The sequence below is a fragment of the Melanotaenia boesemani genome, chromosome 6 (genome assembly GCF_017639745.1).
Source record: "Melanotaenia boesemani isolate fMelBoe1 chromosome 6, fMelBoe1.pri, whole genome shotgun sequence".
Taxonomy (NCBI): Eukaryota; Metazoa; Chordata; class Actinopteri; order Atheriniformes; family Melanotaeniidae; genus Melanotaenia; species Melanotaenia boesemani.
In genome coordinates, this window is record NC_055687.1 from 15631691 (window position 1) to 15646950 (window position 15260).

General features: G+C 41.8%; 1 protein-coding gene across 1 annotated transcript in view; it reads right to left on the bottom strand.

The window, feature by feature from the left end:
• Nucleotides 1-6602: 6602 nt before the first annotated feature.
• erfl3 (Ets2 repressor factor like 3) overlaps nucleotides 6603-15260 on the bottom strand; it is a 44713-nt gene continuing 36055 nt past the window's right edge. Inside the window, exons 3-5 of the mRNA XM_041988539.1 lie at nucleotides 11892-12007; nucleotides 10563-11716; nucleotides 6603-10467 (exon numbers count right to left, since the gene is read on the bottom strand). Coding sequence (XP_041844473.1) covers nucleotides 9790-10467; nucleotides 10563-11716; nucleotides 11892-12007 — 1948 coding nt within the window. The 3' untranslated portion in view covers nucleotides 6603-9789. The remainder of the gene's footprint in view (nucleotides 10468-10562; nucleotides 11717-11891; nucleotides 12008-15260) is intronic.

Below are 15260 nucleotides of genomic sequence, written 5' to 3' on the forward strand. Positions count from 1 at the left end.
AGAGGCGTCCTTGGACACACAGACTCCCCCTGTATTAAAGAAAAGACAAAGAAAACAACACCAGCTATGTGCATTCACTACAGTAACAGCTACTTCAACAAATTTCACTCATGCACATTAATTATCAAGTATATCACAGCAGCATTGAAGTAAACTATTGTGCACTACAATTCTAAATTAAAGTAGCTTTTGGCTCATGGTAATGATCTTTCCTGATGATAGACAACATTATAAGACTTTCCCTCGAGCTCTCACCCACCATCTTTAACAGGATGTTCATTCATATAGGCTACAACAAGTTTTTTCTTTTTTTTGAGTGTGACTGAAATATAAACATGTTAAAGCAACTGCAGCTTCTCTGAAAGCCTCAAGAAATTATCAGTAAATACAGAAAATGACATATTTAAACCCCTTTGAGCTCATTCTTCAAGCCCAAACACTACTTGTCACTTATAAACAGAACATTTCTATGGATTATATTAAACAACCCAAACTGACTTAAATACCTGTGAAATGTCCTCACTTCGTAAGCAGTTTATTAAAATTAACACACATGGGATGACCATGGTTAAGAAATGTGATGCTGTTGCAGTACTTCAACAACAGGGGGAGACATTCAATGTGAAATGACCCCAAAAGGTGAGAAAAGTACACCAGCCATGTACTGGAGGGACATAAAATGCCAATTTATCCTTGTTTTAACAAGTACTACTTTTACTTTTAATTAATTAGTATAGAAAACCCATCAAAATGACATTTTTACAGAGGCCAGAATAGTTGAACAGGATGACTGGTGGGAAGGAAGGAGGAAAAGGAAATACAAGCACCAGAGTTTCAAACAAACCACATCAATGTGAACACACACTTGTCTGTGCTCAGAGTGATGAAGAACTGTGACTGTGAAACTGCCTCATTTCTGTGTTGTGCAGCTTTTCGCTGTATGGTGGAGGATGTGGTGAACTTACTATCAGGTCTCTGTGTGTTACCGTACCGTAATTCTATTCAGAGGATGCAACGCTTATACATGTTTATATGTGAGCATTCAGGAAGGCTCGTTGCTGTGCAGTGTGTGCATAATGCAGAGGTTGTGGTTAAATGTGGAGAACAGAGTCTGTTCTGCTCTGGTTTCCGCGAAAGCAGGCGCTTTGGAGGAAGCAGAGGGAGAGGGATGTGGCACAGGTGACAGAGCACAGTGGTTCATAGTGTGTCGTTCTGCTGCTCTCCGATGTTGACGACCTGGATGGATGCTGTGAGAATATCTTTACATACAGTATCAGTGACCCACAGCAAGGTTAAAGCAGAATACATGAATCAGACAACTGACAGCAGATACTTCTGCACTTATTTATAGAATGAAAAGTTCAAAACATAAACATTTTCACTGCAGCTATCAAAAGAACTGAAAGAAAGCAACATCTATGGTGTTATTTAAAAAAAAAAAAACTTCCATGCACTTGGCAGCTGAGAAAAACTCTTGAGGCAGACTGGACTTTCCTGTAATATCACTTTGCACTGCTAACTGGGAAATGAGTCATCATGGCGTTTAATCTGCCATGGAGCCAACAGAGGAAGAAAAGGAAACAGTAGTGTTGCTACAAGCTGGTTTAACTTTTCTTTACTGAAGGCAGTTTTTAGGTGGTAAAAAACTAAAATCTGATCCGAGACCTGGATCTTGTTTTTCAGACTGATATGTAAAAACGTGTATTGCTAATCATGGACAAAACTTTATGTTGTGGCTACGACTTTTTGTAAGCTAATATAGCAATACAGGTTGGTTGTGTCTATTAATGAGGTGGGGATCTGCTTCTGATTGGTTTGTGTCAGAGGAGAATCAACATCAACAAGGATGTCAAGCTAATCATATAATGTAAACTTTACATATGTAAGGGTAGTGGATTTTGTGTCTAGCTCACACGTTATCAGCTATAAGATCCAATTAGTATATGTTCGTCTAATTGTAAGTTGTAAGCTATTTTTCTGTAAAAGACGTCAGTAGACAGCAGATCTAATAAAGAGAAGTTTTTCTCTTATTGTTGTCATTCAATCAGCTATAAAAGTGAACGGATAAATTAATCTTAAAAAAGATTGCAAACATATATCTGATAGAACTCTACCTCCTTGTGATAACTTTTTAATGTCAAAGTTACAAAACTGAGAAACTACACAAGTCAGGAAATGAAAAACAGAAAGTGCTAGAGCAAGGGATGGCTGAATTCATAACATACAAGCACAGTATCACCCCAGAAGTATGTAAGGAGTGTTTAAAGTTTAAATCTTATTTACCTGTAAACAGTGACTAAACAAAGCACTTCAGAAGCCAAACAATAGCCTGGGGCCCTCTAGCCCTAGATCCACTCATTCCTCAGAGACTGCATTAGAAGCCAGAAAAGAGAAAATAAATAAACAAAAAGAAAATACTAATATTATACTGGAAAGAAATAAACCATCATAAAATACCAGCTTTTCCTCTTCTTAAGTCACACTAATTATTTTACCACCTCCAAGAAGGGTCTGAAACTATGACTTTAACCACTGAACATTCACAAGGGCGAGCTCAATTTCAGTAGCACCTTACTGTTAGCCTAAAGCCCTCTGAGTCAAACGGTGCAAACCACAGGATACCAACGCTGCAGCTGCAATGACAGCAGCAAAAGTGCCACTGTTCTCACTAAACAAGTCTCTGCTTAGTGAAAAAGGATTCAAATCATAAAGGAAAGAATCTGGAACTAGTAAAAGCTTGTCTTAATACTCACATCACTTTATAAATCTTGACGTTTTGGACTGTTATAGTTCATAACAACTAACCTAAAAAGTGGCAACAAACTTCACTGCTCTCATTTGGAGCTTACATTTAGTCTAAGGGTTCATCTAACAATTAACTTCAAGTTAAAGTTACAAACACGATATCACACTGCTGATAAAGAACAGAAAAATGTCAAGCTTTTGAAAGAACACAAACCCTGAATATTTAGCGTTGAATTAACTCCAGAAATAGTTGGCTGTGATCACTGAAATGTCTGTATTTTAAGCCAAATCTGTTTCTCTTTCTTCTTTTTATTGCATCCTTTATTTGAACTTTAAAAACCGAGTGTCACATTAATAATTGAAGAGCGCCATTTATGGGCAGGCATTTTTCACCCTCTATCCAGCAACTTCTCCTCCTCCCTCCCACATACAACATGTGCCTGTAAGTGCACTTATAACAAGGCTGCTGGTACAGACGTCATGTTAAAAGTTAAATGGGTGAACCTTATGTGAGCATTATGTAGGTGAACGGGCAGTAGCACTGCAGACAAAGTGCTTTTCTTCTGACAGATATACGTGTAACCTTGGAGGCCTCTGCAGCAAAGCAGCTCTCTCTGTGTGTGTGTGTATCACGTTCACATATTCATTGTGAAGGCCAGGAATGGTATACATCTGTTCCGTGACTATTAGATACAAGGAATGATTCATTTAAAAAAAAGCTTTACAAAAGAAATTAATTATATAATAATAATAGTAGGATAAGTAGGATGTGTCCAGGGTGAACTGTACAGCTTGTGTAGTAGCAGCTGGGACAGTTTCCAGACCCTTCCCTGGACCCTGCATTGGAATAAGTGGGTACAGACAATGCATGGTGGATAATAAGTTATTATTTTTAAAAGCTTGACATCTTGGAAATTGTCCTGGTATTTGGAACCTACAAAGAACTTTCTAGGAGTGTTTTCTAAAGGGTTTGTGAGTGTGTGTTTGAAACTACTTGAAAATGTTAAGTATGTTATCTGGAGGTTAAGATATGAAATCTTAAAAGATCTTTAAGAACCTAAATCATCAGCGAAGGTTTTCCACTTGCTTTCAGCTTTAAAAAATGTTTTAAAAACTAGAGCATTTAGGAAATATTTTCTGAAGGTTATCAAAAGTTGACATTTTAATACTTTTAGGGTAATATCGAGAAAAAAAAAAAATCAAAGGGTAACCTTTTTCTTTCCAGAGTATGGCTCCCTGATGGTAATTTTCTGAGCTCCGGTGCCTTAAGGAGAACTTCTGAGAACATTCCCTTCAGGTTTTATAAAGATTCTGCATAAAAGTTTGAGGGAACCTTGAGAAAACATTTTGTCAAGGGCAATAAAAAAATCTAATTGGTAAATTCCTCTTTAAAATGTATTCAGGGAGAATGTTTCCTGTTATGTATTTTAGTTATTTTCATTGGAACCTATACAGAACATTTCCTACATAAAACAAATATTTTTTTCTTTCTGAAGATTTTCAGAGGGAACATAAAAAAAGGGAAACAAGGCAGAGATCTCTCTTGAGGACCACAGTCCAGCAGGTTTTAGTTTCTCCCCTGCAAATGATATGGATCCAACAGCTTGTTGTTAAAATTTCGCACAATTATGTTTTAATTTGATTCATGTGTGTTGAAGCAGGGAAACATCTAAAAACCTGCAGGGCGGTGATTCTCAAGGATCAGAGTCTGAGATTCCTGCTTTCAGGGATGTTTGCTAACATTCATTTAAAGGTTATCTTGAGGGATCTTTGGATAACCAACAAGGAATGTTCCCTGAAGGTTATCAGAGTTGATGAAAAAAAAAAACGGCCTTAAGAAGAATTTCAGGAAATGTTAAAGGAGTTTCCTCTAAAGGTAATGTTTGTAGAATATTCCCTAAAGTTTCCCTGTAGGATATTTTAATAACTCTAGGGAAAAGCTGAATGTTTTCAGGAATGTATACAGACCCTAAAGTGAATGTTCTGGGAAGGTTCTCCAGAGGTTATACAATAAACTGCTGCCCAGGGACCCTCACTGAGTCTGCAGGGAGGTGATTTCTATGAAGAATTTAGCAAAAACAAATACTGACCTGTAACATACTGATTGTATTTCAGATTACTACACACAGTTTGGTTTGCTTTTTTTTTTTTATTTACATAATGAGCTAGAATTTGGACTTTAGTGATGCTGATTGATATGTTGTGTCATTCAAGTACAAAAGACTATTTTTGCCAGATTAAACTAACTTCGCCACAGTTTGTGAAGCTTAATATTGGCTGGGGGTCCTGCACTGCAGCCCTTTGGCTGCGGTGTGGACCCCTGCCTGTCCTGACCTTGGTGGTTCCTGTGGTGGCGTCCTCTGTGGTCTTGGGTGGGCTGGCTTCTGGTGTGACTGGATTACCAAGATACCATCTCCTCACAGCAGCGTCAAGCCAAATGTTTTCATTTTATTGATATTTTTATACTTACGTTCAGTTAAGAGACAGTAACTAGGGATGGGAGATCATGTTTGTACAGAATGAGATATAGGCGAGCTTTGTTTGTGTGTGTGTGCAACTGTGTGTGAAAGAGACTACTATTCGGTGTGTTTTAAGTTCCTGTTATATACTCTGGTGTGTGAAAACTTTTAAAATTTATTTTTATAATATGCATTATTTGTTTTTATTATGTAAAGCACTTTGTGTTGCTTTGTGAAAAAGCATTCTATAAATAAAATTTTATTTCAGTTAATTTCAAGTGTGGGTGAAGTTTTCATGAATAACCTGTGTGGCATTATTTTGGCAGGTGTGTTACTAAGGAGACCTCAAATTTCTGTGGTTCTCACTAAGCAACATCTCATTCATGACACTTTGAGCAGCAAAACTGGTGGTGTCATAGATACCATTAATAAAGTCTGTGATGTAAATATATGAGGAATAAAGGCCACTTCTTCACTCATACCTTTTAATGTGACTACCATTAGACTACTTCTAAAGCTGTATTTTAATTAAGGGGGAAATTAAGATGTGAAGAGTTGTTCTCTGCTTCCTTTCACCATGTTGAAACACCATGTTGCCACAATAAGTCAAAAGGGACAAACCAAATTCTGGCTCACAAGAGAGCCATTTGCATTTTTCTTAACTACAGTCATTTGGGGGTACTACACAGTTAGATGCAATATGCAGTGGTGCTACTAGATGTTGCAACATCCTTTAAAATTTAATATCCATTCTCTGATACAATCAGCAACGCATCTGATCAATCGTAAATTCACTCCTCATGATTTTGATCAAACATACGCAGAACTGTTGGTATCCTCATCTGTCCACAGATGATGTGTGCCAAACACAATCTGGCTCACATCATCATGAAGTCAGCCCAGGGATACATAAGGAGATAGAATAAATCTACAGATGAACCGCTGCACTTCATCCAAGACTCAAACATCTTACCTGCTTGGGATCTTGTGAAACTGTGTAACCTTGTGGAAGAAAACGGAGCCTTTCCTCTTCACTCGGTATGATTAATTAATCATGGTTACAATAACACATTTTCAGCATGTGTCTGCTACCAATCTTCTGCAATCAATTTTCTGTAGAATACAAATAAGCAAAATAAATCTAACTTGTGTTTTAACAAATTCACTTCAATCAATGCAGACTGGTTGTCGGATGTGGTTTTTAGCATAAGTTTGCATTCATTACAATCTTTAAACATTTAATGTCCTCATCTATGTACAACAGCAAGATTATTATTGAGACAAAATGTCAGGAGTTAATCTCTTTGTTTACAAATAACCTGGTAATAAAACTCTAATGTCTGATTATGTGCCATTAATGAATATGGATGTGTGGAAAAAGAACAAACACAAACAAACTGATATTCATATTGGGTTTTAAATGGTTTTAAATAACCCTGATTACAGCTTAATTACAAGTTTGGGGGAAAAAAAAAAACACGAAAGAAGTGGAGAAATTTAATGTTACATCATGGTATTAACTTTTCTCTCGCCTCTCGAGTGTTATGTAAACACTCAGAGGAGAGGAGGTGAAAGAACAGACTTAAAGAGGGAGAAGATAGATCTTTACACAGTAAAACACAATTTTTTTTCTTTTAAAATGATACACCACCCTCCCATTAACAAATGAAATCATATACAAGAGTGAGAGAGAAAAAAAGCCAAATTATAAAATAAGATTTACAATACAGGACAAAAAAAAAAAAAAAGAAAAAAAAGAAAAAAGGAAAAAAGTAACCCCCCCTAAATAAAATCCTCCACCGCAGCCCTTCCTGCTCAATCCCAGGTGTTATTTCTCTGTCAGCATCATAATTAATGTTACACATTTCAGTTATATTACATTTGTGAAAACTATAGACGGGAGAGGGTTTCTGGTTCTGGAGGGTTTAAAACAGGGAATGGAGTTTGAGGGCATTTCACATCATCCAAACTGATGTACACAACGTGAAAAGCAACAGCGAACAGCCATGGAATAAGAATGGTAATGCCAAGTGGAGAGGTCAATAACCCAATAACAACAATAATCAATAGCAGTATTGACATAATAAAAATAAACGAATAAACCTTTTTTCTTTTGATAGAGAATGTATCTGTGCTGTTTTTTTTTTTTATTCTTTAACTGTAACAGCACGAGAGAGCGTTTGTGTTTCAATCTGACTCCATTTAATCTTTTTACCCTGCAATATCATGACTGAGTCAGATCACGCTGCAGTTTACGGGAAGTCAGACAAACGCTTGAAACAGAGTGAGGAAAAGTTCAGCAGTATGAGGAAAGAGAGCGCAGAGCAGCTAAGACTGGTGTCTTATCTGCTGCTAAGATATGGAAAGTAGTAGTAAGGCAGCTGTCAGTTTCAATACAGACACAAGGCCTGGTGGGTGTGACTGTGTGTTTATGTGTGTGCATGTTGTGACATGCTCTGGTCCAGACAGGGTGGGGGGGTCTGATGAGGAAATTCGATCAGCTGACAGGCACAGACGACCTGGAGGCCATCTATCCCACAGTTTGCTGCTATTAGATCCTCCTTGTCACTGGCCAGGCGGGGACAGGCCGCCTGCAACACGGCTCAGTTAACCAATCAGATGTTAATGAGCTGCGACTGCAGGATGTTAAAACATGTCACAAACATGTTCATCTGTTTGTGTGTGTGGATGTGCATAGATTGATGGAGGGGGGGCATTACAGGATCTCTAATATTCAGCTCTTCCAGACAGTTATGATTTACCCCTTCTCTGTGCTTTCCATTGGAGCTTCGCTGAACTTTGGAGCACTAACTAGACTATGACAGTACAGGATTACTACTTCACTAATAACCCATGAGCTGACTGAGCGTGCACACACACAAATACACAGACAGCCGGGAGAGGTGGCCCGGAGCCAGGACAGCTCAAACCAGTGAGAACCCTGCTGAGCTGAGCGAGACTGCAGACAGGAAAGAGCAGAGTGCCGCGTGCTGAAAGGGCGAGCTCCTACATATGAAGTGAGCAACAGAGTGAACTGCACGTCTGAATCATTAGCAGTCTGTTTGAGTCCTGATATTTTGTCTTGCTGGTCTTCCTCTGGTGGACTGACCTGAGGTTTGTTTATCTATGAAGCAAATATACAAGAAACCTCCTACCTCTCCCTGTTCTGCCCGCCCACCCACAAGACAACAGTGAGTGGCATGACAAGTCTTACTGCACGAAATAATCCACTTACGAAAAGGAAAAACCCTGAATCAATCAAATCATCAAAATGCTAAGGTTCTTTTAAAATTTAACTCTTTTAAATCATTTATTTTAGAATATATAATGATATAATCTGCATGTTATTGGAGTTCAGTTTGCACCATTGTGCAGGCTTTAAAAAGAAGGCGTACAGCGGCAGTGTGTGCGTGGAGAATTGGAGGTCCAGTCAAGAGGAGAGGGAGCACGTTTATGAGCTGAAGGCAGTGCTGTGCAAGTGTAAGTGTGTGGTTTTGCTGGTTTAGTTAAACACTATGATTGTTAGACGATCTCTAGCTGGTGAACTAGGGGTTTCTGCTGCTGAGACATGAGAAAAGTCTTTTCAGTGTACAAGCCATGTTAGGTGAGGTAAGAAGGGTATTAAACAGTTGCTCAAGCCCCGCAAACTTGTCCTCGTGGTTCCTAACAGCAGCTCTTCATCCTTCCCTTATCCTCTCCTCACACCCCCCCTAAAGAGTCTAAATCATTTCTGAGTCTGAAGTGTTAATTCCAGAGGTGGTCCGCAAGAGAAAGAGGGGCAGGACAGGAGAAAAGGGAGGTTATAGAAAAGTCAGTATACCAGAGAGTCAAAGTCTATGTGTGTATTTATGGTTTGTGTATGTGCATGGGCTTGCGTAGCAGTGAACACTGTTTAGTGTCCATAATCTCCCCAAAGTCCCATTCACTGTTGGCTGGGTTGTTTTTCTGTGTGCATGGATCCAATAAACATACAGCAATAGGCTTCCCTGAGTGGAGTGGGCCAGGTTTAAGTCAGACAACACCCAACAGCCCCACTCATCAGTCTGAGACACTTTCCTTTCTATCCTAGTCATTTATTTTTATATTTAATATAGTCATTTCCTCCTCCCTATGCACTCTTCCACGTCACTCTCAGGGTTAGATACAGGCACTTAATGTCCCGTCATCCTGTAGGAAAAGTAGTATATGTGTCTCCTGAGGAAAGAAATGACTGGCTTGCTGATCCTACTAACGGGGCCCTGAAGGTGGGAGCTGTGCTACTGGAGCAGGGCAATCTGGAGCTTCACTGGCCAAGTGGGAGGAGATTTTTACAGTCTGTGTGGCTGAGTCTGAGTGAGGCCTTCTCCCTACAGATGTCTCCCAGAGGAGCCCTGATCCAGGATTGACGGTGGGTCTGACACAAGAATGAGGCTGTCTTTGAGGTGTCAGTTTCATGAGTGTGTATGTTGGACTCTGCTCTCAGGTCACTAGAGGTTTCAGGAATCTAGTTTGTCAGTGTGGGAGAGGGATTACAGAGGAACCATTTACATACTCCTGCATCACCTCCTTTACTGCTGGAGCAGTAGTGTTTGAGCTGAGGCTCTCATCAGCAGTCTTTATTCTCTAGAGAAAGCTGTGCAGTGGCACGATGCAGCTCGGCGCTCACCCTCTGATGTGAAGCCAGCGGTGCTGCTAAAGAGCCCTCGTACACCAGCGGAGAAGGACTGTCCCCTTCTCTGCTGCCTGCCCCATCCTCCTCCATCTCCATGCATCCATTACTTTGCCTCTCCCTTTCCCTCTCCTCCTCCGGTCGTACTTTTTTGTCATCCGACTCCTCCTGCGAGGCTTCCATGCGCTGGTCTTCGCTCCAGCGCCTCTTGAAGCGTAGTTTGAGGGGGATGCATTTGGTCTGTGTTGAACCTGCTGAGCCCATCTGGGATGGGGGGTTGTTGCTCTCTCCTGGCTCTACAGGCTCACTTTTGAGGGTGGGCATCTCGCGATGTGCAGTGGAGTGTATGTGCTGTGAGGTGAAGAACGGCAGGCCAGGAGGAGGAGGAGCGGGGGCTTTGAAGACGTCCTCATCCAGATCTTCATCAGGGTGCGGTTGGTGATGGGTGGTGGCTGTGCCGTTAGCAAGGTGGTGATGGTGGTGGCGATGGTCAGATCGTCTGGGGTGGAGAGGGGAGAACAGCCCTAAGTCATTGTCTCTTTCATCTGGGTCTTCATCACTGATGTCTGTCACCTCCACTTCTTCTTCTGACTCTATATCAGAGATGGGCTCCACCTAAATAGTCAGATAGAAAGCAGAAACAATGAATGCAAAAAGAAAGTTGATAAAACTGTAGTTGAACTACTTTGATCATTGTGGGTCCTGCTTACCTTTATTTTAGGGAGTCCTGCACTGTTAAGGGACTGCGTAGAGGAGGAGGCAGAGATGACTCCAGATCCGCTAGCTGAGCTCAAATCACTGCCGAATGATAGTGAGGAGCCCAGGCCAGAGGTAGAGGACATGGACCCGGATCCTGAGCCTGAGGACAGTGAGCTCTGCCTGGGTTTACTTTGGCTTTGCCCTTCTCTCTGCTTTCTTCCCAGTGGAGGTGGCTGAAGCTTGAACTTAAAGGGTGACATGTGTGGGGGCTCCTCACCCAGGTGAAGTGGGTGATGCATATGATGGGAAAGAGGGTGAGGGTGGGCAGAGTGAGGAGGATGCGGATGATGGTGAGCAGAGTGAGCCAGAGATGGATGATGGTGCCGCTCTCCTCCTCTCTCCCCGCTCCCGGCCGCGGCTCTTTCAGCTCTCTCGGCAGCTCCTCTATCTGCTGTGAGACAGGCTTTGTCTGTGGCTGGCCGGTGGGGCTGAGGGATTACGATGTTGGGGTACTGGAGGAAAGCTCTGGGACTGAGGCCGTAGTTGTACACAGACTGGGTGTGAGCCTGCAAGTAGCGCTTCATGTCTTCTGGGTTGAAGGAGAAGTGCGAGCCCAACATCGGTGATAGAGTGGGTGAGGGAGTGTAAGGAAGGTGAGATGTTGGGGTCATGGAGAGTGCTGGGGACAGAGGAGGAGCAAGGAGGTTGGCCCCTCCAGGCCCTGGCAGAGGTGAGACAGGGAAGGGTGACAGGGGCTCCTGATGGATACGATGTCCTGCGGGGCCTCGGGATCCTGGGTGACCAGCAGGATTACCTGGCCCTCCATACATGCGGAACAGGGTCTCATGAGACAGACGGGGATGAATGATACTCCGGTATCCTCCTCCACCACCAGGTCCTCCCCCTCCTCCGGTCACACCTCTCTCTACCCTCTCCTCTCCTGCTCCCGTGTTACCCTCCTCAATCTCTGAATTCACAGAGGTGCCATCGCTGCAATCACTGACAGAGCCGCGTCCTATCCGGCGTGCCACCGAGCTGAACATGCCCCCGGGGCTGCGCAGATCCTCATTGGGGGAAAGGACCTCAGAAGGCGTGGAAGGAGGGAAGCGGAAATGGGTCCCAGCACCAGTCGGGACGGGAGGGGCACTCTGAGGAACACTGCTTCCTGGAGATGTTAAGGACAGAGAGGCAAGATGAAAAATAGAGAGCGAGAGGGGTAGAATTCTCAGAAATAATATACCATGTTTTCTGGTGTAATCCTGTGTAATCATGCCATCCTTTTGTAGGATTATGAGATATTTAAGCATCCAAACACAATGCGCTAGTCCGTACAGACTTACCAGTGGAGCCCATGTCGATGAAGGGGTAGTTGACTAAAACCAGTTTGTTGAAGTTGAACTTGTAGGTGAACCTCTTCCCTTTGGTCTTATGAAGGATCCTCTTGTTGTAGTAATATCTGTAAAAATGCATGAAACAGACAGTAAGTAAAAAATGTTCACTGATAAAAGGCGACAGGCAATACATCACAAAAATAAAATAAAATATATATATTCTTTATACTATCAACAAATTTAAACACTGATCTTTTCACAAAACATTTTAAAAAGTGGGTTTCAGTTTAAAGAAGAATTTCAATGAAACCATTGTCAGGGTTACCCTAACCCTATACTGTGACAGATGTGCTTGCACACACTGTAATAAGCACAAGTCTTTCATGTGCCCCCCACCCCCTTTGTGCAAATGTTGTATGACATTTGCACAAAGCAGACCCAGAAAGAAGAAGAGGGAGGCGGAAAGCAAGGGAGAAAAGGGGATGAGAGAAAACAGACAGATGAGAAACAGAGGATGGACTGAGCTGTGGGCCAGCAAGGAGATGCTGTGTTGGGATAAACAAAAACTTAAAAGAGATCAGCGGTGAGTGCAAGCAGTGTTACTGCTGCAGCCGAAAGTTAGGGTATTTCACGTCTGCATGGATTCTCAGGACATGAGGGTGTGTGCGTAGTTCATTGGATGTTTAACAGGTATGGGGCTTTTGGATTTTTGGTATCTGGGTATAAGAGAGTCTGCTATTAAATTAAAAATCAGATGTTGTCACAGTGGTGTCACACTCAACAGCACATTCTGTCTTTCATTTTGCTAGATGGAGCCATCTCTTTATGTAACAGCAAAGCAGAGCCACCAATAATTCAGCCCATCTTTATCTGTTTATGTAATGGCCATTCTCTCTTTTTTTTCCCCAGCTTTCTCTCTCTCTCATGGTTCCTGCCTACAGTACAAGGCTCCATTTTTATTAACCTTTGTCCAGCTACAGCTCTTTATGTAACATCTCTGCTTTCTTACCCAGATCCACATCTACTTTATGTAACCTTTATATCCCTCATTGCCAACCATCACACACCGAGACGCCGTGTGCAGAAAAGAAGAGATTAAAAAGCAACAGAAGAGGAAAAATTATGTGTTTGTCAACCAGGGAAGAGAAAAAGCTTTTGCCAAAATGACCACCTATCTGTACACCAGTACCTCTGACTATTACATTTGAGATTCAGACCAGACTGCACTTTTACCATTGTCTCAGCTGCTTTTCTAGCTTTAGACTTTACTTTTCTTTTTGTTAAGTTAAATGATGAGTGTTGGCAAAGATAGGGTCTTAAAGGTATGTGGGTATTGTTGAGTTAAACTGAGCCCATTGACTATCATTACGCTGAATGGTGGTTATCTAGATAGCGGCATGTGTGCACATGCAAGTGTCTGTGTTTGTCATAGGGAGGTGTCACCTCTTCGCCCCCTCTTATTATGCTTATTACACAGACTTGTTGGACTTTTTTTCTCTGGGAACAGACTGTTGCTCTTTTTCACTTGTTCTCTTCACCACCCCCCTTCAACCTTTATCCCCCTCCCCCCCGTGTCTCCCACTTTCTCTCATCCAGCACCCGCCTTCTCTTCATCCCCAACTCTCTTCACTCATCCCCTGAGGCGATGGGAGAGCGAAGGAGAGAGGCAGCAAGAGACAGGACAGGGCTGCACTGTTGAAAACATTGTTTACGCCAGGCATAAAGCAGCTTGTAATTTCTGCTCAAGGGGAGACACTCACCAGGGCTGGGAAGGAGGGGAGAGAGGCAGTAGGGAGCGAGGGGCGGGAAAGAGACGGGCAGGAAGTCAAGCAGAATTAAAACCACAACAGGAGTGCAATCGAATTAGCTGATGATAGAAAAGTCAACAAGCTGTGCTAGGGCCAACATGAGGATGCAATATTAATACAGACTGAAACCAACTTGTTGCTACTTTATTAAAACCATCTAATCCTAATGCTGAAATTACATGACACTGCCTCCTTGACTATCTTGTTAATTGCTAGTGAGTAGCATACAAATAAACAACCTGCAACAATGTCCAATGCTACTACACTTAACCAGGTAATCTGTGGCAATATACCCAGAACTACTACTCAAAATGCTGAAATGCAGAGAATGCAGAGAAACACACAACACTTTTCCAGCAGCTGAGACCATGTTTAAGGCACATGGTCATGCAGTCTTTCTCCATGCAGTCCCCCCCACCCCCCCTTTCCTGTGCCATCACACGGGCAGACAGTCTTTGAAGAGCATTTGAACTCACTTCAAAAGAGAAGAAAGAGATTCTTTGAGTGCCTGCGTTTAGCTGCTCACCGCACTCGCATCGCATGCACACACACATGCACTGCCACTGCATCCCATGCCACCTTGTTCAGATATACTCAAAAACATGGCCGCACGTGTGAACCCCCCCCACTTGTTTCTCTTGTTCAACGTCAACCCACTCCCCATTTAACCAAAAAGCATAGGTTGAACAATCAGTGAGAGCGTGGATTTAGAGACAAAGGGGAGTCCTTATATCAACTCAGTTGTTACTGTGAAAGATTCTAGGCCAGGGATTAAGTTTGCAATTATACAAACATGTTGGGTTCCAGGAGGTAATACTCAAAGCAGAGAGGAAAGGATCTGAATTGCAATAGATGAACATATAGGGCTTAAAACCTGCTTTTAAATTCTGTTCAAAAGCATTAATAAATATGTTTTGTATTCTGTGTTTCTTTCTTAACAAGTAAACAACTAGAAAAAGAACTTAAACGAACAAGGACAATGAAGTATTTATTTTTGGGAAACTGCTTTTGACATCTTTAACTTTAAAAACAGCACTCTTGCAACTAGGATCGTTAGCTGTAGTGACGTGACATCAATCTCATGTCATTGCTCAGATATGACCATCACTGCTAAAAATAGGTCCAATAGGGTAATAATGAGGATGAGCCATTATTTAAGCTTCTACTTGCACAATTATGCAACCTATACAACCATTTTTGCTGCCTCTGATTCCATGGTGTCATATCTCTGCAACTACCTTTGTGAGTGCAAATTGATCGTTGGTACTATATGAGATCTAAAGCAGGAAATATCAGGATACAACATCAGACTAGTTGTAAACACAAATAATTACTGATATAGACAGATGACTGGTTACTACAAGTAAACATAAAAGAAAACAAAACCTGACTTTATAGATACCCACTGTGGTTAACTTTTTTGTGTGAACCTTTAATATGATATCTCTATAAGCTCACTAATCATTTATGCCATACACACGAATTACAGCAGTAAAAATGAATTGTGCCAGGCTGCTTGCATGTGCGTGCACAGCCTGTGCCTTGCCCATTGTTGGGCTGTAAATAGGGG